We start from the raw sequence: 27,281 nt of genomic DNA, 5'->3' as shown, positions 1-27,281 counted from the left end.
TAAAGAATCAAGTGAATAGTAACATTCACAAGCTCTGTATTTATGATATTTGCAAGGTGAGCGTGTTGTAGCCAGGAACACTCATGGTCTGCAGTACTGCACTTGCGAATCTCAAAGATTCTCAAAAGAAGTGGACATTTTGGAAAGTTTTTGGTAACATCAAAAATTTACCAAAGATAACAACACTGACACTTAAAAAATTGAGCAAATTCCAGCTTTCCTAATGTAGTCATGTCTAGCAAGATTCCTTTGCGAAGTGATTTCTATTTGTTCCTTCCATTTTGCTGAAGTAAAAATTCAAGTAACATCAAGCCAAGTATGTAAACGTGATTAGCAGAAACTTCCTCTAGTAATGGTGCCTGTCTTGGCGCTTTACATTAACGGAAGGAGTGTAGGCAATGTAAGATTTCCTGGAACCGTATTTCAAATGTTCCAAGTGGTTTTACTCACACGAAAATTCCTGTATGGACATTTGGCTGTTGGTTCTTCAGTCAAACTGGGGACAAGAAGGTCAATAACACAAATAGTTCTGCAAGGACAGCAGAGAGACTATTATTTGTGATCAGGTCTCTGAAACACCGATGGCCACGACAGGAGAATCCTATCCAGTCATCCTTTTGGACAGGATCTGATTACTTACATCACAACTGGTTTCTAGTTTACATTTTGCTTGCTTTCACAAGGGTACACCTTCCAGTAAGTTTCCTTGCGATCGTATTTGCAAGACTGTACAAAGTGAACAATACCACGTAACATTAGTACACAACACTGCAAGGTAAGCCAGAAAAAGGTTTTATTTTTATTAGGATTGGTACATTTAAACACATGTAAGACTGAGTTTAATTTACATGTATTTTTCCAAAAATGTTTCCCTTCTTTAACAATCCAGAAGTTAAAAAAATCTTATTTCAAATTATAAGAACAAACAGTATTTGCAGTGGAAATTTCTATTAATCAAAACAACTGTGCATCCAGGAGATTTAAAGAAATTATCCTCTTTACCCTTTAACATGATTAACTTTTTGTTACAACTGACTACACTTTTCCTGGGAATTTTTGCTGCTGTCCTTTACTAAAATAACCTTCCTTTCCATCAAGACTATTTCTAGTCATACACACAATATTCAGTATCATACATCTGGGTATGAAAGCTATGCCACTTTTATAAACATTAAAAACATGGACATGCATATTGACATTTCTGTGCAGTTTTATGGAGTCACCTGTCAAATAAGGCCTCTACATACAATAACACATACTAGTGAATTACTGGAAAATTAGTATAATGGATTCCCAATAATCCTGACATCTGAATGGTATGACTCATTTTAACAGGAAAATCCAGCATTCCTTACTGGTTAACACTGTATTCTTTCACTAACCAAATAAACAATATTCAACTGGCCAACATGTATTCCTGAAAGTCTGTTGCAAATTAAGCTTATTATCAAGGTCATTTAAAGCTGGAACTTAAACAGCCTGTTAAGCCAAGCAATGGGGGAAAAAAGTGAACTCTAAACTAAATTCAGCTGGTCCATTCATACTCACACAGAAAAGTAGCCACAGAACTTTAAGGAATAAAATCTATACTTCTCGTTCTCGGACTTAATACCAAGGACAAAAGATAACGTAGTATTTTGGAAGTCAAAGGCCTTGAAGGTGGAGGGGAATTTGGGGGCAGGAGAGGGAGAAAGCAGCGTATTGTCTCATCCCATTACCTCAGCATTATGTGTACATATTATATCTATGATAGAAATGTTTACTAATAGCAGGAAAAAAAATAACAAAAAAAGACTTCCCACTCCAGACTTCACTGAAAGGAGAAAGCTGACAGCCCCTCCTCACAGAGATGGCCTATTTGATGACAGGCACTTTGGCAATGTAAAAGGAGGTTACCCTTTCATCATGTTAACTCATCCCCTCCCAGTTCTCATGTGTATTTCATCTCAAGTCTTCAAGAAACTTGAATCAAATTAAACGTATTAATACATCTCTAAGAGCAGGTTAACTACGGCTATGAGCAGAGCTCGACCTAGAACGAGATTTTCTTTTAGAAGAAGAAGGAGATGGGGAAGAAGCTAGCAAGCTGGAGCGGTGGCTCTTCTGGGAATAGCTCTTTTTAGGTGTACGGCTGCGAGAGCGAGACCGGGATCGGGACCGGGATCGCGAGCGAGACCTGGACCTAGACCTGGATCTGGACCTTGATCTTGACCTAGACCTGGACCGGCTGTATGATCTGGAAGATCCTGTAGACTTGGATTTGCTGCGAGATCTTGAGTAACTCCTTGATCGAGATCTGCTTCTAAAGAAACACAATTAAAAGCTGTAGTCCCGTTTCCTACTTTATGTAACCGCTTTGTGTACACAGTGCTGCCAGCTGACCATCTGAACGCACTAAACACAGCATTCAGTTACTTCAGAGAGCTGCTCTGTTAGTTCTATCAAATAATATCTTAGGCCAAGGATACCAGGAACTGCTAGCCTTAACATTCTCTGCTAGATTGACAAAATACGACTGATCTAAGAAAAAGAAAAGGCCTTTCCCCTTTTCTGCCTCCTCCTTCTCCTCTCTCCCAATCTCTCAGAGCAAACAATTTTTAGCCATTTATCAAGAAAAGCACAAAAATGAAAATTCATACCTGTAGTCTTCAGTCTCTCTAGAAACGCCCATGCAAATTAGTTAGGGTTTTTTCAAGATGCTAAAAATGTCTCTGGCACATACCACCACTACATTTCAAGGCTCAAGAGTTTAACACAATCTTTAGTTATACAACCCTTTTTCATGGAAAGAAATAGATTTATTTTTAAGAGACTTAATGAGAGAGCTGCAGCTAACCTGCTTTTATGACTAAGTGGCAGAACTGCTTTGGGAATAACACAAGGAAGCTAATCTTTTCTTTTATTCTCGTGAAAATGTTGGCTTTCACAATAATCAGAGAGGCATTTCACAGGTCCCAATAAAATAAAAGGAATTTAATATCAAAATATCATAGCTTATAATCCTTTTAAATATAAATTATGTTTTATTTTAAAGATTTCTCCTTACTCTCATCCTAACGCATTCTATTCAGTCTATTTTTAGCAAGTCAGATCTTACCTAACCTGTTTATACTGCTAGAAAGTGCTTCTTTGCTGTGATATTTAGCTTGGGACCAAAGAATTAGATAATGCAGTTTTGGCATTAATACTACCCAAGTCCAAACCCTCAGCAGAATTTTATCAAGTCAGCTGACGTACCTATGCCTTCTGTGGTCTTCAATCAGTTTAATTCTGCGTCCATTCAGCTCAGTGCCATCCAATTTTTCCAGCGCACTCTTCATATCACTGTAAGATGCAAATTCTACAACCCTATACACCAGAGAAGACAAAAAAAAAAAAAATCAGAGAAACTGAGAAAGCAAGGAGAACAAGTTCAAACCTCTTAAAAATCTGTTGATTCACAGCTTGATGTTTTATCATCTCAAAGCTAATTTTTAACTTGATGACAGGAAAATATGACCCTAACAGGCCTAGCCATACATAAACCTTTCATATCTTCTTAAACATTACTGAAACTCTCATCTGCAATGAGGTGATAGAAATCCAGGAAGCTACACAAACCTGCACCAACTGGGGAAATGTTAACAGTGAATAAATAATCCCCTCTTTGGTTTTTCATCTCTTTTCCTTGGTTACGTTCATTTCCGGTGACTTTGCCTGCTGAACCAGTGCAAGGTAGCCTACAGACAGGTGATATTTTGGCCTCAGAAATCAGAATTAGATGATAAATGGCTATACATAAATAACTCTTAAGTTTAAAACTGTAAAAAAAAACAAACAACTGTTGACTTTTCTCCCTTCTTCTGTTTTGAAATTGTTTTCATTGTGGAGGACAGATGAGTTCAATACCCCTTCTGAACTCCTACTTACTGATAGGTTTATTTATTATTTTTAATTGGAGAAATTTCAACCAAGCTAAGCCAGACCATATAGCTATGTTTCATTTATTTTTGTATTACAGGAATAATAATCCTTAATGGTTTTCATTATCACACAGATTTATACACAAACATGAACTTACCCTTCATTCCTGTTGTTTCTGTGTGCATCCACATAGGTGACCTCCCCTGCCTTTCTCATGACATCTTTCAAGTCCTGCAGTAAAAGTTAACATTTTAGCCTTAAACAGAAGACAGAAAAGTCAGCTAGCAGTAGGCAACATCCCCCTAGAACTCTCTCCACTAAAACTGCATAATGCTTTTTTTCCCCCCCTCTATATATACCCACAATTTAGAAAAATCAGTTTCTTAATCTCAGTCTACGTAATAGCAGCTATGTATAGAAAGAACCCCTCACTTACGAAGACACTGAATAAAATACTGCTCTGCAAATGATCCTGTCACAAAATAGCTGTTATGGAAGCAGTACAGAACTTAAAATACCAACATATGCATTGATATCAGAACTACACCAGATGAAAAGCAACATAGTATTAAATGCAAATTTTAATACTATGAGGATTAACGTCCCAGGTAACTGACAATCCGGTACACTTAGACAAATTCATGCTATACGTTCTCCTCCCCAGCTTCACATAAAATTAAAGGCAAATAGGTTTAATTAGCATATAATAAATAATCTTATAAGAGCATTTTTTCTTAGATTTCAACTGATTATTCTGTCACACTACAGTGTCATGTCAATAGACATCCTTGCATTTAACTTAATAGAGGCTAAACACACACGCACTATGAAATTACTTGCTCCACAGTAGCATAAAGTACAAAAAAAACAATGTGAAAGGTCACTAAACAACAGAATATTTGCATAAGTTAAACCACTACTTTTTACCAAACTGTAGCTGGTATTTTAGTCCCAGACTACTTACCGCAGCACGCCACAAGTGGCAGATGATATAAGAAGGTACCTTAAGCAAAGAGTTGCTTGTCCAATACCTAGCTGGCCAAGAGGAACTCTTACATGAGAAAGGCAGTGATGGCTCATAGCAATGTGCTTCACCGAGGTACCAGAGGCCCTGAAAGCACTGGACATAGTCTCCAGAAGTGGCTAAAGAACCCGAGGATGATCTGCGCTAGCCAATCGAGATCAAACCCAGACAAACCAAGATCTAGATTGCCAAAAAACAGGAGTGTCACAGGAACCAAAAGGAAAATTCAGAACAGGCCAAGCCCTAGAATTTCAGACTCTAGAAACCCCACATCTTTGGTTCTTTCTCTTCCACACAAGAAAAATGAGGGTTAACCAAATCAAGGTTGTTAGAAGAGGTTCAAAATGCATTTGGTTAGAAATATGCTTAAGGAAGAAAAGACTACAAAACAAAAAGCCAAAAAAAAATCAGAACATTTGCCACAGGATATAAGAAGGCTTAGTTTTATCTAATTTCTTAATTAGAATTCAGTAGTTTAATTTTAAAAACCGGCACATGCAGACTAGTAGATTATTCCCTTTGTTTCAAATGTGCAAAGAAATGTAATTGTAATAGCAAGTGAAAAATGGGCCCTGCACCACCATTAAAAGTAACATTTCAACCTCAGTATGTTTAGCCCAATTTAGAAGTTAAGAACAAAATTTTGGCCCTGCTTAAGTCAATGAAAACCTAACCAGACCAGGACCAGTAAATTAAGAGAAAGTTAAAAATATTAAACTACATCATTTTCTAATTAAAAAAATGTTACTCTTTAAAACTGAGGCCCCCTTGCCAGACAGTACACTGACTCCTAAAGGTTATCATGGAATATAATTCAAAATAGTACTGTCAACATAATTAAGATGCCAACATTATTATTCAAGAGACTAAGTGTGCAAGATAAGTAGAATTTGGGGAATGTTTTAAAGTTATCTAGTTTGGTTTTCTGTTTGTTAAACCCAAGTCAAATTTTATTCTAACTTTACTGCTCCAGTTCACCTTAAACAGCACAAGAATACTCTGTTGTCCTTGGCATCAAAAGGCAACAAAGTGTAGGACAACTGTAAATAGGAAAAGCGCGTATTAAAAATTAGATCTTCAAGTAACACAGAGCCAGTTTTCCCAACTGTTTGGAAATTCACAAACACTGAAGAACTAGTAAGTGGCTGGAGAGCTCTGAACATGCAGAAATGCTTTTACTAAAATCAAGAGAATTCTGACAAAATTGTCTACTACTTAGGTATGTACCTAATTACCTAATAGATAATTAGGTAATTATCTATTAATGATATCATCAATGGGTCAAAGAAGCTAATCTGAAAAGAAATATTATAATTTTACTCATTTATCTTTTTAATATCTCAACACAGTAACTCTTAAAGGAGACAGATGTTCTCAAAGCATGGGGATCTGCACACACCAAAGATGAAAAGATGCACACAAGTTTTCAAGCAAGGTTCCATATCAGTTGTGGCTGCTAGAAGCTTGAAGATTACAAAGGAGTAATAATGCCACTATCGTTAGTGTATTAGCTATTTGAATCACTTGTGCAAGTAGCATAGTTAAAAGAAGTTAAAACAGTATCAATATCAAAGCAGGTCAGCTTCAAAACTAAATGAGGCTTGCATATGGATTTTAGCTTCAAGTGATTGTCTCTTTAGGCAGGTATCAAGAAGTAAAGTCTCTTACAGTAACTTATTATACATATAAAAGAGTCATTAAAACATGTAATTAGAATCCTAAAGATTTATAGCCATTAAATCCATATTGGGTGGGCTTCAGTCTAAATCAGTAAGACATGTAAAGCCATTATAAATATTCACAAGTAAAAGAAAGTTTCAGAAATGTTCCCCCCCCCCCAGTTATGAATTTAACACTGAAGAGCATTATAAGATTCACTCTGTTTAACACTATTCTAGCTTACTTCTCTAGTGCCTACTGTCATTTCCAAATACCTTTTTTTTATTATTTATTTTTTAAATGATCTCTTCTAATACATAACTGCACAGCATACCCAGAAGTGATTTAGATGAAATCCACTAACTCATTATATCTCATTATATCGACTCAGAATTTGTTTTTCCAATTTTTCGGTAATTAGCACAATCATACAACTAGAAACTTTTTAATCCCATCACACAGAAGATGAACAATCCTAGTTCTGCTATTTATCTGCACCCAAGCTCTTATGAGACACATCAGTGGAGCTCCAGCCAAGCAAAACAGCCTCAAGTGGACTTTGCTGCAAGACCAAGTCTTTGAATATTCAAAAAAAAAAAAAAAAAAAAATGTTCTATACAGACTGTATACTACATAGAACAAGTGAAGAAACTGATTATGTGTTTATTCTGTTTAAAAGCCAGCTAGAAAATTTGGAAAACATTAGCACGAGGCAGGAAAAAAAGATAGAAAAGTGGTAAGAAATCTACAGAAGATGGTTTATTTCATCATTAGAAGATGAAAGGGTTCTTGTTTAGTATCTACAGTGAGCACACTTTACACAGCAGCTTTCTTAAGACTTCCTTTATTAACGATGCCTTATGACTTCTCAATCATGCATCACATCACAAAAGTACTTTGTAAAGCATAAGAAAAGACCATAAATTTCAATCAAACCAAGTGCATGATTATCGTACTACAAAAAGATGACATGGTTTGAATATATGTCATTCTTCAGTAATTCAGAAACAATCTAGAGCTGTTTCAAGTTTTATCAGTCGGTAAACGCAAGTAAGCAAGAATCAGTTCCCAACTACAAAATCTATTTACAGAACTATTTGCACAGCTGTGAAACCAAAGACTTCTTTAACTGTTTGAACGCTAATTGTTTGCAATCGCTGACTTCTTTGCCTATTTTTTATTTGCATTAAATATTTATGATGGCTTTAATACAAAATTAGGTTGAGAGCAGTTTACCAACAGGGCAGAAAAATAAAGTGTTAAAAAAAAAAAAAAAAAAGAAAAAAAGAAAAGATGGTAACTCACCTGCCAGCTGATACGGGACGAAAGGTTTTCAACTATGATCCTGTGTTCAGTACGAACAGGAGGTCCATACCGGCTAGAAGAGTTCAGAGGGGAAAAAAAGTCTCCAGTGTAAGGAATTTAGAACATAAGAAATTTAATGTTTTCTGTAGTTTGCTGCAAGATTTGAGTCAAGTACTTTCCTTATTTCTGGACTGCAGATTTGATTCTCCCTAGTAAAAAACATACCTAAGAGTCCGCTACAAGAGAACAACTGTAATAAGGGGAATAAAGAGGATTTTGATGATGAACATTATGTCAATGCAGTCAATACAGCTGCCATTTTTCTAGATAATACTGAAACAAGTGCCTAATAGAATAAAAAAAAAACTTTAAAAATAATTAGTTTAACTTCAGCATTTAACAGGCTTGGCTCACACACAGGGGTTTGGAGGTTATTCATCTAAAATGCAATATTTTATTTTTATTTTTTAGTTGGTAAGATAAATTCAGCTTCAACTCAGCAATCTGAGGCACAATTTAAAGGCACCTTAATTCATGCTTGTAAATGCCCAATCACTTGTCAATATTTATGCATGACCTATATTCAATATTCTTGTGCGTAGAAATATTACTGGTTTAGTAAAAAGAGATCTCGATAACTGTTACCTTGAAATAACCGTGGCAGTTCACAGTTCCTGAATGAAAGTGGATTTTTTCTCCCCTTAACCAAAGGTTAAAACCATCTCGAAAATGAAAATGTGGCTTAAAAATATTCATACAGAAAAGAACAGTAAGACATCCTGAAAAAATACTGCCCTTGCAGGCTATTTCTGATCCTAATGCTAGCCATTTGAATCCAAAGGGATCTGAGAACTATGGAAAAACATACGCCAGCCTTTTGATAAGTAAAGCAGGATTCTAACAATGGCACTACTTTGTATTACTACAAAAAGACTCAAGAATTAAGAACACTGACCTCAGAGTAAATTATTCTCATCTTCTCCTCCCACAAAAACATAACCCTAAATTGTGCGTATTGATTTGTACACTGAAGCATAGGCAATTTCATTTCAGTGCATACCTCCAAGTGTCCCAATTTTTTTCAGAACATCCAGATCTTCAGAGCATTTAAACAGAGGTCCCAGAGTCCCAAAACTGGCAGGCTGAGTCTCATTTTTCCATTATTGCAAACCGAAGTCTCTTCCTGTCTGGCATCGGCAGTCTGACGTCATGAACATGACTACAACGTCAGACGCCCACGACCTCCAATCACACTTCCTACTTTAAAAGTCCACTTTTAGCCTGGACCTCGGATCAATTATACCGCATCAAGGTTACTGCCGCTAAAGAAAAAATAATCTAATTAGCATACTTGCATATGCAAATTAGATGTTCCAGACACTGGTTCGTAACTGGCTGCAATTCTGTCTTTGAAAGAAATGCAGAGGTTTACGTCAGTTAAATCTTCCTCTTTCTTCCGACTGCTACTCTGTGTAGGCCACAGTTATAAATGTTTTTACAGAGTGAATTATTTCAAGCATAAATAGGTAGACATAAAGTACAGAGATGTAAATGTGCTTATCTGGTGGAATATATGCAAAGCTGCAAAACTTCACAAAATTCACTGCAACGTGGTACAAGATTCACCACTGGCTCAATTCACTGGAAGTAAACACGGCCACAAATACTGCAGGTCCACTACAGGTATTCCACGTGAGCTATCTCCTGCTTTTCAGATTTTGTTGTTGAACAGAGGCTCTCCTTCAGAAGGCTCCTGTCCAGTCAGCAAAGCTGGTATTTAAATGCTTCTGCACGTGCTAGTACCTTGTCCCCTAACCCTGCTTCTGAAATACAGTTCCTTTATTGCACTGTGATGAAGTAAGCATTTTGATAACCATACAGCTGGAAATGTGAAAGCTTGGTTAGATAGTAAATACCTTGGAGAACTATTATTCCACAACACTTCTACTTAGCTTGTAAGCTCAGTTTAATGACAGAAACCTCAGCAGAGAAGCTCTGGCATTCTCCTTGGTTTAGCGTTAAGAACAGCCAACCCGACTGCAGCGTTACTCCTTCACATCATTTACACAACAGTAGGAAGCGAGACCAATGCAGTGCCTACAACAAGGAGGGGAAGCATTTCAAAAGGTGTTTGTGAATCTCTGCGAGCCAGTTAAACTGTTTTAAAGACCACAGTTTCCTCAGCCAAAAGAGGTAAATAACAGTAATGGACCTCCAAGGTTTGAGAACATAAAACCTCTGCCATGAAGCTCCTCAAGGAAAACAGAGCTGGATCCCTAGCTCCAAGCACGGGAAGAAAGCAACAGTATAGTACAGTTCTTCAGTTACTCTGCTTGAGGGAACAGAGTCCAGACCACCTACCTAGATCCACTCGTCGACTGGTAATAACTGAACCGTTGCGGGAATCTGCCCCTTCCTCTTCGGGCTCGAGCATGCTCAATTGTAACCCTTATGCAACAAAACAAGCGAACAAAAAAAGTAAGTATTTGAGAGTGACTGAAATCTTTCGCAACTGGAACCACATGTGCACAAACAAGAAGCATCTTGCCCTTAGAAGCAGTATTTTATAATACAGTCACTGGCACTTCTTAAAGAGGCAGAACAATGGTGTTCTCCTGCCTCATTCATCTCCCTCAAGACTTTCATGAAAATTGTCATGGGTCTGTAATTGGTTTAGCAAATTTAATTAAAACAGAGCCCAAAATTAATCACAGAGTGAAAAAGATACCAAAAGGAGTAACAACAACCTAATAACCTAAAACCAATTTCCACAATGGAAATGAAAATGACCGTAACATGCAATCACTACTGACCATCTCGTTGCAAACTGAAGGGCAACACCCCAAATGATGAGAGGTTATCATCAACTTGTTTTCTGAAGTCAACATATTCAAATAAATCTCTTCAGATAAAGTTACAGAAGGTGTAACATGTCACGGAGCCAGAACAAACAGGCGTCAGCACAAGCTAACGTGCCACATCTAGATGCAAAACACTCTTGCTGACCTTAAGGGAAAATGTATCAAGCTTACCTTTCATCACACAACTCTTTACCATTTAGTTCATAAATTGCATCATCAGCATCCCTGTGGTCTTCAAATTCCTACAAAAAAAAAAAAAAAAGGAATATAGAATTATTTTCCCTCACAGGATATTCAAATGCTAGAAAACACACTTTCTTTACAAATTTTCAATTTCTGCAGCTAGTAGCAGCCAGAACTATGAACAAAGAGTGGACTCCTGGCACATTAATGACTGAAAAGCCTGGATCATTCCTTCTACCTGCACCCTGCACACTCCTTTTGCCTCCTTCAGCTATTTCAGTAGAACTATTTGTGGGAGCTACGTAAAATAAATTAAATGACTTGGATTATTACAGAAATATCTAAAATACCTTTTGGGGGAGGGGTGGGAGGATCATTGCAAGGGATACAGTTTAAAACACAGCCCTACATGCAGGGAAATTCTATGTAACAGCTCAATCTATCGAACTGCAATCAAAAGCAGGGGAGTAGCACACTTCCAAAACCCTCCTAAGAATTCAATTTTTACTGAATTGGCAAAGAAACAGCAAGACAGAAAAAAAAACTTCTGATTTTTTTTTTCTGAGCTAAATTCAGCTCACTACTCTGGAAAAAAAGGTGCCTGTGTAAGACGAGCAAGGAAGATAAGCCCCTCTTTAGCACTGGCAACCTGTGGGTCCGGATCAGCTGTGATGTGCAATTCCATACACTGTTGCAATGGAATCTGCTGCTTCACTTTTGGCAGCAATGCTGCTTTAGTCAGCTTGAGTCGATCCTGCCCACTATCCAGCCCACTGGTTCTTGGCAAAGCTGTTTGTACAGCTCTGCAGGAAACTAGGTCAAGAAACCTATCCAGATGAAAAACAGCACACTTGCTGCAGGAGGTGGGGTGAAAAAGACAGTGTTATTTTTCAAATAGATCAGCTTCCCAGGTAGGCTTATCACGTGGCTGAACAAGTGTGGTAACACCAAGTGAAGGTAAGGGGAGAAAAGGAAGAAAGCAAGCAGTGAGAACAGGCAGTTGGATAGGGAATGCTTACACCAACAGCATTCTGTAGAAAACAAAAACGTGGAAATGTAGCTTGAGAGCAATGAACAAAAAGAGCTTCAAGTGGAAGAAAGTGTTTTTATAACTGTAAGCAGCTTTTCAGAAGCAAAACTGGCTAATGCTTTCTGCCCCATCCCGCACCGAAATCTGCTTCACTACCAAACATCACACAACCCTGCACAATGACGCAGGAATTATCTGGGGAAAACCTATTTAGATCCATCATTAACTACACGAAGGTGTGTAGTTAACACCTACAACTCCCACTGATTCCAGCTGGTTTCTAAGACACTGAACGGCTGCCAGTCTATCTAGCTTCACATACTAGCTCTCAAGTTTGAAAAGATTCTGTATTGAAATCTACAGAATTTAAGTCAAAATCATTAGTTTCAAAGATCAAGCAATGATTCGGATCAAGCAGACTAAAACACGCTTTTTTCTTTTACAACAATGTTAAACCAGAATCACTTGGGTTTTTAAAAGGTTTTATACAGATTTCAAATAACTGAAAACAAAGGGGAACTGACAGCCAGCCACAAGTAGAATACCTCAAGGGCTATCCGATGTTTTTACAAATGACCTGGATGGCAGGATTGGATGCACCCTCACCAATTTTGTGGATGACACTAAAGTAGGAGGAGAAATAGATACAGTAGAAGAAAAAACACAGAGAGGGCTTGATAGGCTGAATGATTACTTCAACAAAAATTGCAAGTTTTAACACAGATAAATGTAAAGTCCTGCATGTGAGACAGAATAATCCCAAGAAGCAGTACAGGCTGGGGTCTGAGTGGCTGGAGGGTAGCTCTGCTGAAAAGGACATGGGAATCCTCACAGAGAGTATGCCAGGCGTAGGTCAGCAGTATGGCTTTGCAGCAATGAAAGCAAACCACGTCCTGGGCTGCTCCTGTAGGGATACACCCAGCAGGCCAAGAGACATTGATTATTCCACCCTGCTTGGCATTTGCTAGGCCACACCTGGAACACTCTGTCCGCTTTTGGTCTCTCCAGGCTCAAGACATGCATTGAAAACCTGGAGCAGGACCAGCAGGGGGTCACCAAAGCTGATCAGAAGGTTGGAGAACTTAATAAATGATTAAAGGTTGTCAGAGTTGTGTTTGTTCAGCCTGCTGAAGAGAGGGCTCAAAGAGGATCTAGTCAGGGTCCTCCAAAACCTAAAATGCAGTTACAGAGATGATGGAAGTATGTTCCTCATGTGGGTGCACAGTGACAGGAGAGAAGACAAAGGGCACAAGCTACCTAGGCAACATTTCATTCAGAAAGAAAAAAACTTAATAATGGGAGCGATTAAACATTTTTGACAGAGTTATGGGACAATTATTGAAGTTTATTTGTAAATTTTGAAAGGAAAATGCCACTACCTAGGAACTGGAGGAGGAAGGAAGAAAGGAAGGTTGGCTGACTCACATACAGGAGCTCAACAGAAGCTTTCCTGAATGAGTCAACAGCCCTGCCCAAGAAGAGAAGAGAAACGCTCAGGGAAAAGCAATTGAGAAGTAGCACCAACTGGAAAGGATGGACTAAATAAACTGCTCAACTGCACACCAGCCATTTACCTCCAGACTTCAAGAGGGAGGTATTTACCTACTGGCGGCAGCCAACAAGAAGTAGCTCGCGCTGCGATCAGGAACTGGCACATGTTCAGAAGTAATATTCATATGAAACTTAAGCAGGCAAAGCATTTTTTTTTTTCCTTCTTTTCCCCATAGCTTCACACAAGCAACTGATCATGGCAGAACAAATGGCATGTATGCCCACTGCTGTGTGAGGGCAGTATCGACCTTTTTGGTTGGAATTTGGTGCTGCAGAATGGCCCGTTCTTGGCAGATAACAGCAAAGAAACAGGCTGATCCTCAGGCAGCCTGGGAAGCCGCAAAGATTTGGGTCACAGTTTAGGAACACAGAGGTCAAAAAGCAGTGGTAGGAAACTAAGATCCAATGAACTGTGCTTTGTTTATTAGCCTGAGAAAAACATATACTTTATGAACATAGGATGATGGTGAATATGCCTAACTCTAGCTGCACGACAGTTTAAGCTGTGCTGCTTAAATCCAACAGCAAACACCTATTACACCTGTTATCTTAGCCAACTACTTTGCCTTTATGTCTGGATATTATTTAGAAATACGACCAAGCAGACTAGGAGTGAGAGAGAAACTATAAAAATGTTTCTCTAGGTCAAGATTTGGTTGAATATTATAGTGTGTTAACAGGCTATTTATTCTGCCTGCAGAAAGAACGGTTAAAATCTAAATGCCAGGGAAGACAACGATCAGATTCAGGATGCATTTAACGTAGTTAGAATATTAACAAGATTTTGAGCAAGACCTTGCAGAAAACAAGGAAAAAGCTTAATGAGTGAAAGAAAACTAATCACATCATCTGTAAAGCAATCTGAAATGTATGTTAATATTTTCCATTTCCCATTGGAACTATTATCATCTCCAGCATTTGCTCTTTCTTGACTTCAGACTACCATGACTAGTAATGCCAAGCAAGACAAAATAAGGTACTACTTACCACAAATCCAAATCCATTTTTTAGATGTATTTCTCGTATGCGTCCGTACCCTTTGAAGAATTTTTCCACATCCCGTTCCCGAGCACGTGAGCTTAAGTGTCCAACAAAGACACGGCAGCCACTCATCTTAAGTTTGATGCTAAGAAAGAAAACATCACTGCTTATCAAATTAACTAATTTAAAAGAGGTTGATTAAGATCACTCTTACATCTTAGAAAACTTGCTTAATTGGAATTTGTTTTTATTGTCCTAGAGGTATACGTGTTAAAAACCTGACTCTTGTCTATAGTGAGAAATTCCTGCCTTACTGACTTTTAGCTGAACCTACAGAGAACTCCCAGCTTTGTTCTTTTCAGTTATGTAATTTAAAGCCTCCTGCTCTCTGACATAATGGCTTTGTTAGGTGCTACACTAGCAAGGTTTTTGTGCCACAGAGCACAAAAAGAAACCCCACTCTATAAGCTCTAAGATAAATTTATGAAGCTAACAGTAGTTAAAAATGTTAATCATTAGAGTAACAACATAAAACAATCTCAGACGCCTGCTTTCACCTGAAGGGACTACGCCAATAACAGTCATATTAGAATCCAAGAGACAAACTATATTAATCAAATTACTAAACATAAAATTCTGGTTTTTAATGAAAAAAACAGTTATGAAAAAACAGTTTGTTGTCACAAGGTTTCAATAAGGGCAAAAACAAAGGCTATTCTGGATATTCAGATTTTTAAAACGATTGATTGATCCAGGAGGCATAATTTGGGATATTTTACGGAAGCCCCATTGTTTACCTTGACCATGTCACTCTTTCTGTGGGCAAGCACCCCAGATTCATAACCCCAGAGGTGACAACATACTTCCTTTTTATTTTAATAGTGACTTATTGATCTGAGTATTTAGTTAAAAAAAAAAAAAGATTATTTGTGTGCTCTTTAGTTACAAGTTGACGTAATTTAGGAAATCTTATGTTCTCGTGACTAAAAAATGTTAATTGTTTGGCTCCCTCGGCAAGCTCGCTGCCATACAAAACACAAAGAATCCCAGCCCTGGGGAGCAGCAATCCAACATGGCCCTGTGTGAGGGCTCCCGGCTGCGGAGCACACCGAGCGCTCTTCCTACAGGCCCTGGAGAGGCGCTGGGGATGCGGCATTTCGGATCAGCGCGATTCCCCGAGGTGACAGCTACCGCTGCCAGAAGGCCGCAGCCCCCCGCAGGCCCTCCCGGCCCTTTGAGGCCACCCCCTCCCCGGGTCTCCCCCCGCCGCGGGCCCGGCCTTACATAACCGCAGCGCGGCGGGGCCCGGCCGCGGCCCCCCCGCTGGGCGCAGCCCGGCCCTGCCCGAGCAGGGCCCCGGCGGCCCCCGCACAAAGCGGGCTCAGGCGGGGCCAGGCCGCGGGGCTCCTGCCGGGCCGGGCCGGCCCCTCACGGCCCCGCCGCGCCGGGAGCCGCCCTCGGCCCCCGCCCCCGTTCCCTCCAGCCGCCCCCCGCCGCCGCTCACCGTGTCTGGGGCGCTGCGCGCTGCGGGAAGGCGGCTCCGGGCTGCGGGCTGCGGGCTGTGGGCGGCGATGGCTGCCTCGCTGCCGGAGAGACCCACAGCGCCGCGCGGCCCCGGCCGATGCTGCGCAACCGCCAACGCCCGACTCCAACTCCCAGCGTGCCGCGCGGCCGGCCCGCCGCCGCGCCCCGGCTCTCCGCGCCGCCTGGGGGGCAGCGGGGCATGCTGGGAGTTGTAGGCACGGCGGCGCGGTCAGGCCGCCCGGCTGGGACGTGGCAAAGGCCGGGCAGGGGGCTCTGCCTCAGCCTGCCCGGCTGTGTTGGGCAATGCTTAAAGTGCTGCTCTCTGTTAGTATTCTGCAGGATGGGGATAACTGCAAATTCAGCCACCACAATACACAAAATAACCCCTGGAGCCCACCTCAGGCAGGGTCACCCAGAGCAGGGTGCCCAGGAGACCCACGTCCAAGGGACTCCAGAACCTGTGCCAACGTTTGGCTGCCCTTAAAGCAAACTCTTCTCTCGTATTTGCATGAAATTTCATGTGTTTTTATTTTCTCCTTCATCCCCTCTCATCAGGTGTTTACACACACACTGAGCTTTCTCCTCAGGCTGATCATCCCAGCTCTCAGCCTTTCCTTACCGGCGAGATGCTCCACGCCCTTCATCATCTTCATGGCCCCTCTCTCCAGTCTGCCCATGTCTCCCTTGTACAGGGGAGCCCCGGTCTGGATGCAGCACCCCAGGTGTGGCCTCACCAGGACTGGGGAGATAGGAAGGATCACCTCCCTCAATATTCCACATATGCTGTCTGATGCAGCCCACCACGCTGCTAACATTTGCTGCAAGGCAATTGATGTGAACCCTTTTAGTAAGAAAAAGTTGTAATGTGATAGCTTAACAAAACTCTCATTTAAAAAGTGGGTGACTGTAGCTAGGGCAAGTATGTCTTACAACTCCAATACAATGTTCAGTTGTAAGGCTGGTTTAATTCTTTATTTATTAAGACCATCCAGGACACTCAAAATGGCAGCCCTGTTCCTCTACTCCAATTCTGTGCAGCTTGCAGAGCTGGAATATTACAGGAGTAGCATCAGAGCCTTTGTGGGTCTATGTGCTTGGATTGCTGTGTAAGAAGCTCAGAAGCATGAAAAAGCTCCTTAGGTGGCAGTCTTGGAACGGTATGAGGATTATAATCCACATATATAAGGATTTGAGTTACTGGCAATAATGAAGATAAGTCATGCCGGAAGCCCAATTAAAGCATTTTTTGGTTTTATCCCGCATCACTGCAGTCTCTGGGATCATGTCAGCAGGGAAGAATGTGGCTGTGTGTCTGGAACGAAGCTCGGACTGCTCTGGCAGCGCCTGGGCTGGGCTGGACTCCTGCCTTGCCTTTCTTGGTTGTGGACATGTTGCACAGGCAGTAGAAGGCATTAAATTAATCATTTGAAGAACCTGCAGTGTTGCTTCTAGCATGTGGGTAGTGTTTCTGGATGTTATCATGTGCAAAACAACTCTCACAGTAGAGCTGCACATCAGTTTCCTAGTTATTTTGGTGGCACAAGAAGATTGGTGGCACAAGAAGATTGGTCTCAGAAGCCTGTTTGAAAGCCCCTTGGGAACTGTTAGTGTCCTGACTGCACACCTACAAATGAAACAAACACTCAGCTGGAATCAGCATGCTTAAAAACATAATCTGCTTATTGCTATTTTTTTCTTGCTTCCCTGAAGCAAGTGTTTTATTTTCTCTGTGGCAGAAAGCAGGATGGTGTGGTTCAGTGCCACAGATGAAAGATCTGCTCTATTCAACTAAGAAGCAGCAGGAGAGAAAATCTTCATTAAAGTGATGGTGTCAGTGTTTGAATGTACCTAATAAAGAAGTCATAGAATGCTTTCTTAATTCTGCACTTTAAAAGATGTTCTTGGTTTTAGGCAAATCTGCACAACCAAAGCCACAGGGTTCATACAAAAAGCAACAATAGCAATTAGGGAACTAGGGGGAATCGTCTGGGAAATGTTTTGAGATACTTGGAGGATGACTGTGGCACTTGGACTGGAATGTAACAGAGCTGGGTTCAGTTCCCTGCTCACCATTGACTTCCCCAAGGACCGCAGGCAAACAGCTTCTGGCTGGGGACACAACTGAATTGTCTTCACCACAGCTCCCACCTCAGAGGTGCCAGCAGCCCTGGTGGGCTCCAAGACCTTGAGTCAGGTCCCTGCAGAGGACACAGGAGCAGGTGGGCACCTGGTGACTGAAAATACCTGTGTGCTTAGCGAAGAGCTGCCTGGAAGCAGTAGTGAGAGATGTAGGTCTTTATGTCCCTGCACATACACACCCACCTGCAGCTGTGAAACCAGAGCCTTATTTCATTGGGATCCACAGGCTGGGGTTGTCTCAGAGGAACCTGCCAACATCTGTTTCTGTCAAGGACTGACTGGGACTCTTTCCTTGAGCCACCAAAAGACGTTTTTAGACCAACAGCTACTTTTGGTAAAATAGCTTATGTTTAACATCACCATTGCTCTGTAGGCTCAGGCCTGGTGTCTTCCTCAGCATGGAGGTTCAGGCTCCCGTCCACCACAGAGAGCCCTGACCACAGCACTGAGCGAGGTGCCTGGTGTGGAAGGCAGGCCCCTCTCACAGCGGCTGTGCCATCACGGGGCAGGCAACCCAGGGGAGCAAGTCTTAGACCGACCTCGTGGTCAGGGTGCTGGGAGAGGAGCCCCAGGGCCTGGGGCCAGCTCTGAGGCTCTGCTCTGTGTTTTATCCTTTGTTTAACACAAAATACCTAAAAAATTCCTCCAGCAGGGACTGAATCCTGGCAGCCTTCCTGCACACTTCCTAAACCACAAGGGTGCAGGATTGTGCTTTCTGTCTCATTATTCTTTATTTCATAAACACATGGAGCCAGGTTGGTGAGGTGCTCCCTGGCCCAGCTGGGCTGCAGTGCTGGGGGTGGCAATCCCCTGAGGAGAGATAAAGTGTGGACCTTGTGTTACTCACCTTACATGGAGATATTTTAGGCAATTAGGCCCTTGTGAAGCAAATGGGTGGCAAGCCCACGTAGTGGCTTTGCAAAGAAAGCAGCAAAGAAGGCTTAGGTACAGGAGGGAAAGGCCTAGTGAAGGCCTAGAGAACCATCTCCAGGTTTGGGCAGCAACTGAGTGGAAACTGAATTGCAATTTTAAATACAGACTTCTCATTTCTTCCTTCTAGTGAGATCTAGCCTTTTCCCCTATGTGCTTTTTTTCATCTGCACAATGGAAATGACACTATTTCCCACAGCAGTGGTGAAAGGTCATGTTTTCTTCTTTCAGATGGTAGGAGGGTGGGGTCATCGAGGTATTGCTCTGGCTAGAGGTTGGCTGGACATTTACCTCAAATGATACCTTGCATGATGCTCATTAGGTTGTCAACTACCCACAGATAGCAAGAAGGTGTAAACAAAACTGCGAAGAAGAGAGAAGACAATAGTGCTGGTTCTACCAACGTATTTTCATGCATGCATGTCCCAGAAGTATATGTCTGAGAACAAAACTGAGGAACTACTTCCTGACTGTTGTGCGGTATCCAAATAAATGGGAGGAATCCATTTCAGTGTTTTGGTGGTGAGATAGATGCATAGTCTATAGTAGCTTTAAGTCCTCAGAATATAGAAAAGACTAGTTTTATTCCAGCATTTTCAGTGAGTTGTTGAGATTTCAGTCTGCCTAAAATAGCCAGATAGGAAATCCTTCCCTGTACAGGAGACAGTTGTCCATCTCTTGCAATGGTTGACTTCTCTACTGTCGTGCTGAACACATTTCCTCAGTGCATGCTGGGGCATGCTCTGATTACCTGTTTGTCTCAGGGTATGCCCTATACTTTGCTAATCCAGGTTTATTGTGCTAAGACTTTCCCAGCAGCTTATGGCTAATGCAATGGATTTTAAGGGTTTATGTAGTGGCAACTCTTGTGGTAGCCAGAGTCACCTAGGCAATTTGATTAATTCAACAGGATTAAGCTTTCTTAGTATTTGTCTACCACATGAAAAACAAAACAAAACGAAAAATATATAAATCTGTTCTACCCGGACATTTGTTGTGCAAGTAATACAGTAGAAATAATTTTCTAGTTATGGTTTGAAATCATACCTGTATTCTGGTTTCTTAAGGAAGATATTTCAGTTTGAGCTGTTCCTTCTCCCAGCCATTACAAACAGCCACCCTCTCGTTATTCCTTGCCCTCTCTGTTATTTCACTGATAAAACCAGCCAGCCTGATTCAGCTGTATGGATCTGCTGTGGATGTATGAATACTTCTTTGAAACTAAGTTCATTCAAGGTTGCAGAGCAGTTTCCTTTCATTGTCTTCTGAGACTCCTGGCTCCACTCCTCTCTTCTGAAACCAGATGCTGGCAGCACTGAAGACATGCGATAGTCACAAGCTACACTTGAGAGGCTTTTCGAAATGTGGCTGACATGCTGGCAGGCAAGACAGCTCCATGTTTTCTGAGCACTAATGTGTTTTTGTTCCTGGGCTGTCAGAGAGCCATGCAGGGGCAGGTACCGAGATCTCCAGAGCCGAAGATGGCAACAGCCATGAAATGAAAATGGTTAATTTCTGGGAAAACCATTATTTCAGTTTCCGTGCCTGAGAACAGTGAGTCTGCCAGGCTGAAAAAACGATCAGTTCATCCCTGAATGGGAGATGTGAGCTTGAGACGCGTTGTCTGCTGCTTCTGCTCTTGGCAGGGGAAGGGGCAGTCACTGAACTGCAAACAGCTGCTTCCAGGAAGGAATTTAATCAAGGCTGATGTCAGGACTTGGCTGAAAAGTGGCACATTAGCTGCAAGACCATGATCCTCACACAAAAAGCTGTTTTCAAATTTCGGCACGGTAACTGCCAGGGGCAGTTAGGCCACAGGAGTGCAGAATATGTCTTGTGCTGCATGCGAAGAAGGCCGATTTGCTGCAGCACCACCGTGCCTCCTTGGGTGGCGTGGGGATGGGAGGCCTTTACCTGCAGCCCAAGGGTCAAAGACTAGGTCACATCAGCTCTAACTGGTTTGTCAGAGGCTATGCAGAAAAAATAACAGTACATGTGACTAAAAGGTGTACCTGTGCTTTCTGCAGCCCTATTTCAAGATAACATTTTCTCAAGACAGTGGTCATTGAAATCCTGATGGTTATTCCCCTCACCCCCTGGTATTAGTATTTTTTTTTGAAAGCATGCATAATGGAATTCATCACTCCATCTTCATGTGTACAAGCCACTCCTCAGAGAACCTCAATTTATATGTAAGTGCCAATGTCCTTTCTAAGGACCAGGCAGCTATTGTGCAGGAGGAACAAGGGTTATTACAAAAAGGGCAGTGGGTACTCTGACGCAAACTTCAATACAGATTTTCTGCTCATGCATATAGTCACCCCCCCTACTGTTTTAGTTTTAAAACATAACCTATGTTTTGTACATTAAAACATGGTAATGGACTTGTCACTCTACCTTTGAAGAGGACAGTCCCAATTGTACACTCATTGTAGAGACTTGGCTGAAAACGGGCCTAGAAAGGAGCCTGCAAGTGGGTTCAATACTGATGTAGCTGCAAGGCCAACGTTACTCATCACAGCTATCGGCCCCTCCAGGGGTCTCAGTGTTAAGGATTGCAACTCAGCCTCGCACCCAAGGAAACTTGGCTTCTGAACTCAAGCACTCATTAACCACACAATTTTAGGTTAATTTTAAGCTACGTGAACTGTCTTGGCTTCAACTTCCAAAGACAAACTGTTGCTGAGTATAGTCTGGCCTTGCCTACACATGAAGCCAAACAGCATTCACGGGCATACCCTCTGCCAACACATTATCAGGAGAATGGGGGTCTCAGTGTCTGCTGGAGGAGGTGCAGTGGCAGACATTAGCACCCCCTCTCCCAGATACAGCATGCAGATGTTGTCAGGTTGGGATACCTCACAGCATACTGCTGTGGTTTTTACGGTGTGTCACACTCAAGGTCAGGAATGAACCCGAAAGCTGTACTGAACCCAAGTACAATTCTTTCCTCAGGACTCAGCTTTGCCCTAGGAAACAGAAGGCAATTCTGCTGAGAGCTGCAGGAGTTCATTGTGAATCTGTGAATGAATTCTCAGCTCCCGCAGGCTAGTCACTTCAGAATAAAAACCGCCCTCAGGACTGGAGGCAGCAGTATGTGGTTATACCTAAAAAGCCCACTTGAAACACATCATGAAGCACTAATGAAGATTTTTGTCCTTAAGTCCATGTTTCCTAAAAAGTTGTGGGAGGGCAAGAAATGTCTTTGTAACACAAAATGTCTGGGAAGGGATTAGCTGCTTCCCTTTGCTAATTTTCAGGTGCGTGCGTTTGCTTCTACTTTATGATTCATTACAGGTCCTTAAAGAGATGTTTCGCAGGCTGCTTTCTTTTGAATGTCTGATACGAAGATGTTCTTGAGTGCTCTGGAAGAATTTACAGTGTCAGAAGATGCGATATTAAAAGCAGTGAGATATTGAATGCTGAGCATGGAACAGTGGAGGAACTTCTCATTAGATGGTTCAAAATATGGTGATTGTTTGTATAGCTCTAGTAACAAATTCTGTACTGTTTTCTAAGGAATAATGAGGATATTGTTCCTAGAGGTGTGTGTGTGTAAGGAATGGTTAAAAATGGTATAAATCTAATTTAAAGTGGTCAGAAATCTGTGAAATTTCCAACTTAATTAAACGAAAATTAAAAGTTAAGGGAGAGGGAAGATGACATTCAAAGGACTGTAATTTTGATGAAAAAACATTTTGGATTCTCTTCTTCGTGCCTGTGGTTTCAATTAAAGAGGATTAAACATTTACTGTACAAATGAATAAAGTCTAGATTTGTTATCACAAGAAATTTTTAATATGGTTTGTGACAAGCAATATCAAAGTTATCAACTCTCAAGCTTCATGTTCTGAAACCAGACAACTCTCAGCAACAAAAAAAGTTGTGCACTGATAAACATAGGAGGCATATTGTATTTTTTAATTAAATATGAAAACATGAGCTGTGTACATTATTTTTTCCCTAGAAAACACAGCAATTTCAAAAGTTTATCATAAAATATTTTCATGAAATGAGTGAACCAGCAAACACATGCACTTGTGTGCCTTCCCCCCTCCAAAGATAAACGTGATAAAGAGACATACGCAAATGTAAAAGTTAACAGAACAAGTGGCGTTTTGTTGTTGTTTGGTTCTTTTTGGAAAGGATGGAATGTAACATTGTGCTCGACTTTCTATGTCACAACAAAAAATATTTGGTGTAATATTTTAACATTTTCATTTTAAGTTTCAATCTGGTGGAGAAAAATACCTTTTTTTCTATAATAAAATATGTCTGTTCTTTTTAAAACGTAACTTTTTTTGCACAAAATAATTTTGTAAACTGTCATTTCAAGGGCAAGGTAGGCGGTGTCATGTCAATGTCCTCCCCCCCACTTAAAAATGTGATCTGTTATCTGAAGCAAAACAGGGAAACACAAAAAAGAGCGGAGCAGAGGCTGCTTTGCAAAGAGAAAGAAGGGTGTGTTGGACGGGGGAGAGGGGAGGGACGTGTGGTGGGACAGAAAAAAGTTAAAGGTCACTTTCGCCATAGAGCGCTGTGGAGAAGGACATGTAGTCCAGGGCACCGGGTACGGCATCACGGCCGTTGTAGGGTGCCATTCTAGCAATGCAGTATTCAGCCTGATCAGGAGGCAGTTCCCGCCGCAATTCGTCCACAGTGATGTAGTTCTGCAACAAGGACACAAGATAAGGCAAATGTTATTTTCAGAAGACTGACCTTCCTCCCGGGACAATCGCTCCCTGTCCCCCAAGGGCAGCAGATGACAGGGACAGACCACAGCTAGACTAGGACTGTACATCCGTAAACAGTTTGGCCAATAATATGTTTTAAAAAATGGATAGGAGGATTGTTTTTGCAGGAGAGATGCTGGCACACCTAAAGAAAAGACCTGGTGGTAGGTCAGGTAAATTGTTAGCGTGAAATTGACCCTTTTCGTTGAAAGTGGAGGTCCTACTGAAGGCAAATAGAAGGAAGCAGTTTAATTTGGATCCTGCTCTCACTGGCAGTGGTTCATGACACTTGGGAATTGCTGTTGCCTCTCTTCAGACCACAGAAAGGAGCCATCCCCACTAGCACTGGTTGGTGGCACTGATGCAGGCAGCAGACAAGCCAACACTTCCTCTTGCTTTCACAGCTCTGCTGACAATCTTTGCCTTTCACAACATACATTTTTAATAGGCAAGTAAAATGTCTTACATAAAACTGACTTCTGGAAGCTCATTCAGCTGAGGTGAGGCTAGCTTGGCTTCTCTTCATGCAGCTGGTAACAGTAACTGCCTGTTTGCTAACCAACATGTTGTATTTAGCTAACTGACTCCCTTGCAGTCTTCTGAAAAATGGCTCAGGTTTCAGAGCATCTCTCTCTCTCCTTTGACTTTCTATACGTTTTTTCATGTCTTTCAGTTTCATGACTGGAATTAATAAGATTTTTCTTCATAATGAAATCCTGTCTGATTCATGTTGTAGTCACTGAAGCATATTAAACACTGAAAATTTTATTTGAAGTACTGTACAGAGTAGATGAGTTAGTAAATAAAACTCTATGCCAAAAAACTTATTTATTCAGTGTTTTAGCTTGTCACAATAAGCTGGAATTTTCAAGCCTTGAAAGACAATAGAACTGGCTTTAGTCAGGTATAATGCCTTAGAGAAAAATGGGCATCATAAGTTTCTACATTATTGGTTATTAAAAGATTATTAGTAAAACACAGAAAACAGTAGTGGATGAAAGGATAACTCATCACAACCAAAGAAATTTCTTGTGAGATGAACAAAATCATTAGCAAATACAGAGAATCATTAATAATTGATATACTACTTATTTATGCAGTTGTAGCAAAGATTAGTGGGGATTTTTATATGAGAAAAATAAGAATATATTTATTTTTATATCAGCTGGCTCCACTGATGCAAATTTAGAAAATTAGTATTTTACATTCATTCTGTGAGTTTTCCTATTTTTGGCCAATTTCTATTATTAAAAGATGCCCTTTTTAAATCACAGAACTTGCATACAGAGCATATCCTCAATGAAAATCTAGTATTGATCATATAACAGCAGTAGTGATATATACAAAGATCACCTCAAGTTTACAGCTAATAGCTCTTTTTCTTGAAAAATATTTTTAAATAGTTTTTTATTCTTGAAAAACTAACAGTTTTTCAAAACTATTTTTTGAACCATCTGTTGAATCTGTTCATACATTTTGAAATAACAAATTGCAGCTAAGCTCTTAATTCAATTTTTAATGCCAGAGTGGGCAGCATAGTTCTGACTGACAGAGGAACAGGACTTCAGTTGCTTGGCAGGCTGCCTGTTAACCCACACTTTAACCCTGTACTCCTCTAGCACTGCACAGTGGTCTTGTGAAAACTCTCCTTGCTAGAGAGCACTCCCCTTGACACTCTTGGAGACAGGAGGGAAAAAGGGAAGCAGGAGCAATGAAGATTGGAAAGGAGGATGTAGAGCCTCACCTTATCTCCAGCCAGGATCTTGAAGGAAGCCATAACCTGGTCAGCAGTATCTGTGTCTGCTGTTTCCCGGGACATGAAGTCGATGAAGGCCTGGAACGTCACTACACCCAGGCGATTAGGGTCGACGATGCTCATGATGCGGGCAAACTCTGCCTCCCCCTGGGGAACAAGACAGGCATGTAAGCCAGGATGCTTGGGCAGCAGTGCTATGACAGTGGGGAACAACTGTTCTGCAGCACATCTTACAGCTAGGAAAACAAAGCCAGACAGTAACAACTTCAACCTTTTGTCAGAATTTTCTTTTTTAATCTGTCTGTTGTGTACAAAGGCTTCCCAATCATTTGTCCTTTGGAATAAAATACTTTCAGCTGTGACCTAGGATAACATCCAGCTCCATCTGGCTCTAGGACAACACTCCTATCAGGGAACAATGTCACACAGACCTCAGGGGAAGATGCAGCTTTCTCTGTACTACATGTTGTGCTAGATGCCTGTAGCGATATTGGGAGATCTGCATTCCTCAAATCCTTTTACTTTCATTTACTAGAAGAGAACTTTTATGGTTCTCCTCAGCTGCCAGAACAGCATCCACCAGAAGAAACCTCTCTGGGGGCCCTTAATATTATCTTGTTCATCCTAATTAGACAGGCTTTGGAAAAGGACTTGCAGATCCGAAGAGGCCCAGGGAAGTATAGCCTTTACAGGAAAGGTGCTACAGGTAAGTTTGCTAGAGAGGCCAAAACCCTGTAGCAACTTTTTTATTCCTTTTTTTATTTTTTATTCTTTCATATAAACAATTATCTATTTTCATCTCTGGGACTCCTTCCTCCCCAGGTAAGGAGGAAGGGGAAAGCACAGCTGAGTCTTCTCCTGGGAACAGGCTCTTCTAACACCTCTAGATCAGTACACCTGCAAGATTAATTGAGGTGTCTAATCAAATGTTACTACAGCTTGGCACACTACTTTAAAGAGTCTGTGTTTACACTGGGCTGATAAGTATGACAAATCAACACAGCTTTGCCTGGTATCAGGAACAAAGGTACTGAGCGTACAGTTCAACATTTCTGCACTACGCTGTTCTCCTGCCCGTTAATGAACCTCAGTCTTTGGGGAAGCTCTCCCCATTAGTTATCATGCCTCTCCAGGTGCCCTGTTCCTGTTGTGAATACGCAGGTACTCTGGTGAGGAAAAAGCTACAGGGAAGATGACTGGAACTTGAACCTACTTACACGAACAGGAAGATGGATGTGAAATAAGTGAATGAGAGGAGTGGCATCTGAGTGTACTCAGAAATCAGGCTGTGCATATGTCCAGATGAGTTCAACTGATGCCCAGGGCTGGGGAGCTTATATGCCACTGTGCATACTGCACAGAGCGATATGAAAAATTTATTGTTTCTTCCACTTGTAGCTGCACAGTTTGATAAATACAACTCTTATTTGACATACACAGGAATTAGACAATGATTTCATTTTTTTTTAACCTTCAGCTACTGCTGCGAGACAAGAATTTTACATGTGCTAGATTTAACTTCCACTGCTGGAAAGCAAGACTGCGTTTACCTTGATTCGCTACACATTCTCCCTTTCTTTTTGAAGGTGGCTATAAGAATCACTTTGAACAGGAGTGACAGAGGGCTCTACATTACCATATTGTAACCCATGGAGATAAGGCAGGCTCGGAAATCTTCACAATCCATCATACCAGTCTTCTT

The 27,281-nt window shown here is 41.2% G+C and overlaps 2 protein-coding genes across 4 annotated transcripts in view; both read right to left on the bottom strand.

Annotated features, from left to right (window-relative positions):
• Window positions 1–776: 776 nt before the first annotated feature.
• Window positions 777–16,135, bottom strand: LOC309878476 (serine/arginine-rich splicing factor 5-like). Its single transcript, XM_082761004.1, has 8 exons — window positions 16,002–16,135; window positions 14,504–14,642; window positions 10,924–10,994; window positions 10,253–10,339; window positions 7,892–7,964; window positions 4,061–4,134; window positions 3,238–3,348; window positions 777–2,302 (listed from the first exon to the last, which is right to left on the bottom strand). Exons 2-8 carry the CDS (start codon window positions 14,627–14,629, stop codon window positions 2,005–2,007), a joined length of 840 nt encoding a protein of 279 aa, XP_082617130.1. The 5' UTR covers window positions 14,630–14,642; window positions 16,002–16,135; the 3' UTR covers window positions 777–2,004.
• Window positions 16,136–22,871: 6,736 nt separating this feature from the next.
• ACTN1 (actinin alpha 1) overlaps window positions 22,872–27,281 on the bottom strand; it is an 85,265-nt gene continuing 80,855 nt past the window's right edge. For 2 of the 3 annotated variants that reach the window (XM_082762394.1, XM_082762393.1), the window contains 3 exons: window positions 27,216–27,281; window positions 25,568–25,726; window positions 22,872–23,760 (listed from right to left, as the gene is read on the bottom strand). In XM_082762394.1, the coding sequence (XP_082618520.1) occupies window positions 23,602–23,760; window positions 25,568–25,726; window positions 27,216–27,281 (384 nt within the window). In that variant the 3' untranslated portion in view covers window positions 22,872–23,601. The remainder of the gene's footprint in view (window positions 23,761–25,567; window positions 25,727–27,215) is intronic. The other variant, XM_082762392.1, reaches the window with a different exon arrangement.

This window comes from Aythya marila (genome assembly GCF_965140915.1).
Source record: "Aythya marila genome assembly, chromosome: 5".
Lineage (NCBI taxonomy): Eukaryota > Metazoa > Chordata > Aves > Anseriformes > Anatidae > Aythya > Aythya marila.
This window is presented reverse-complemented; position numbering and strand designations above follow the sequence as displayed.

Coding starts and splice junctions, on each gene's coding strand:
- LOC309878476 (XM_082761004.1), bottom strand. CDS start 14,629: ATGAGTGGCTGCCGTGTCTTTGTTGGACACTTAAGCTCACGTGCTCGG. Junction 10,340..10,923: donor AAAGAGTTGTGTGATGAAAG/GTAAGCTTGATA, acceptor TTGTTGCATAAG/GGTTACAATTGAGCATGCTC. Junction 7,965..10,252: donor CAGTCGACGAGTGGATCTAG/GTAGGTGGTCTG, acceptor GAACTCTTCTAG/CCGGTATGGACCTCCTGTTC.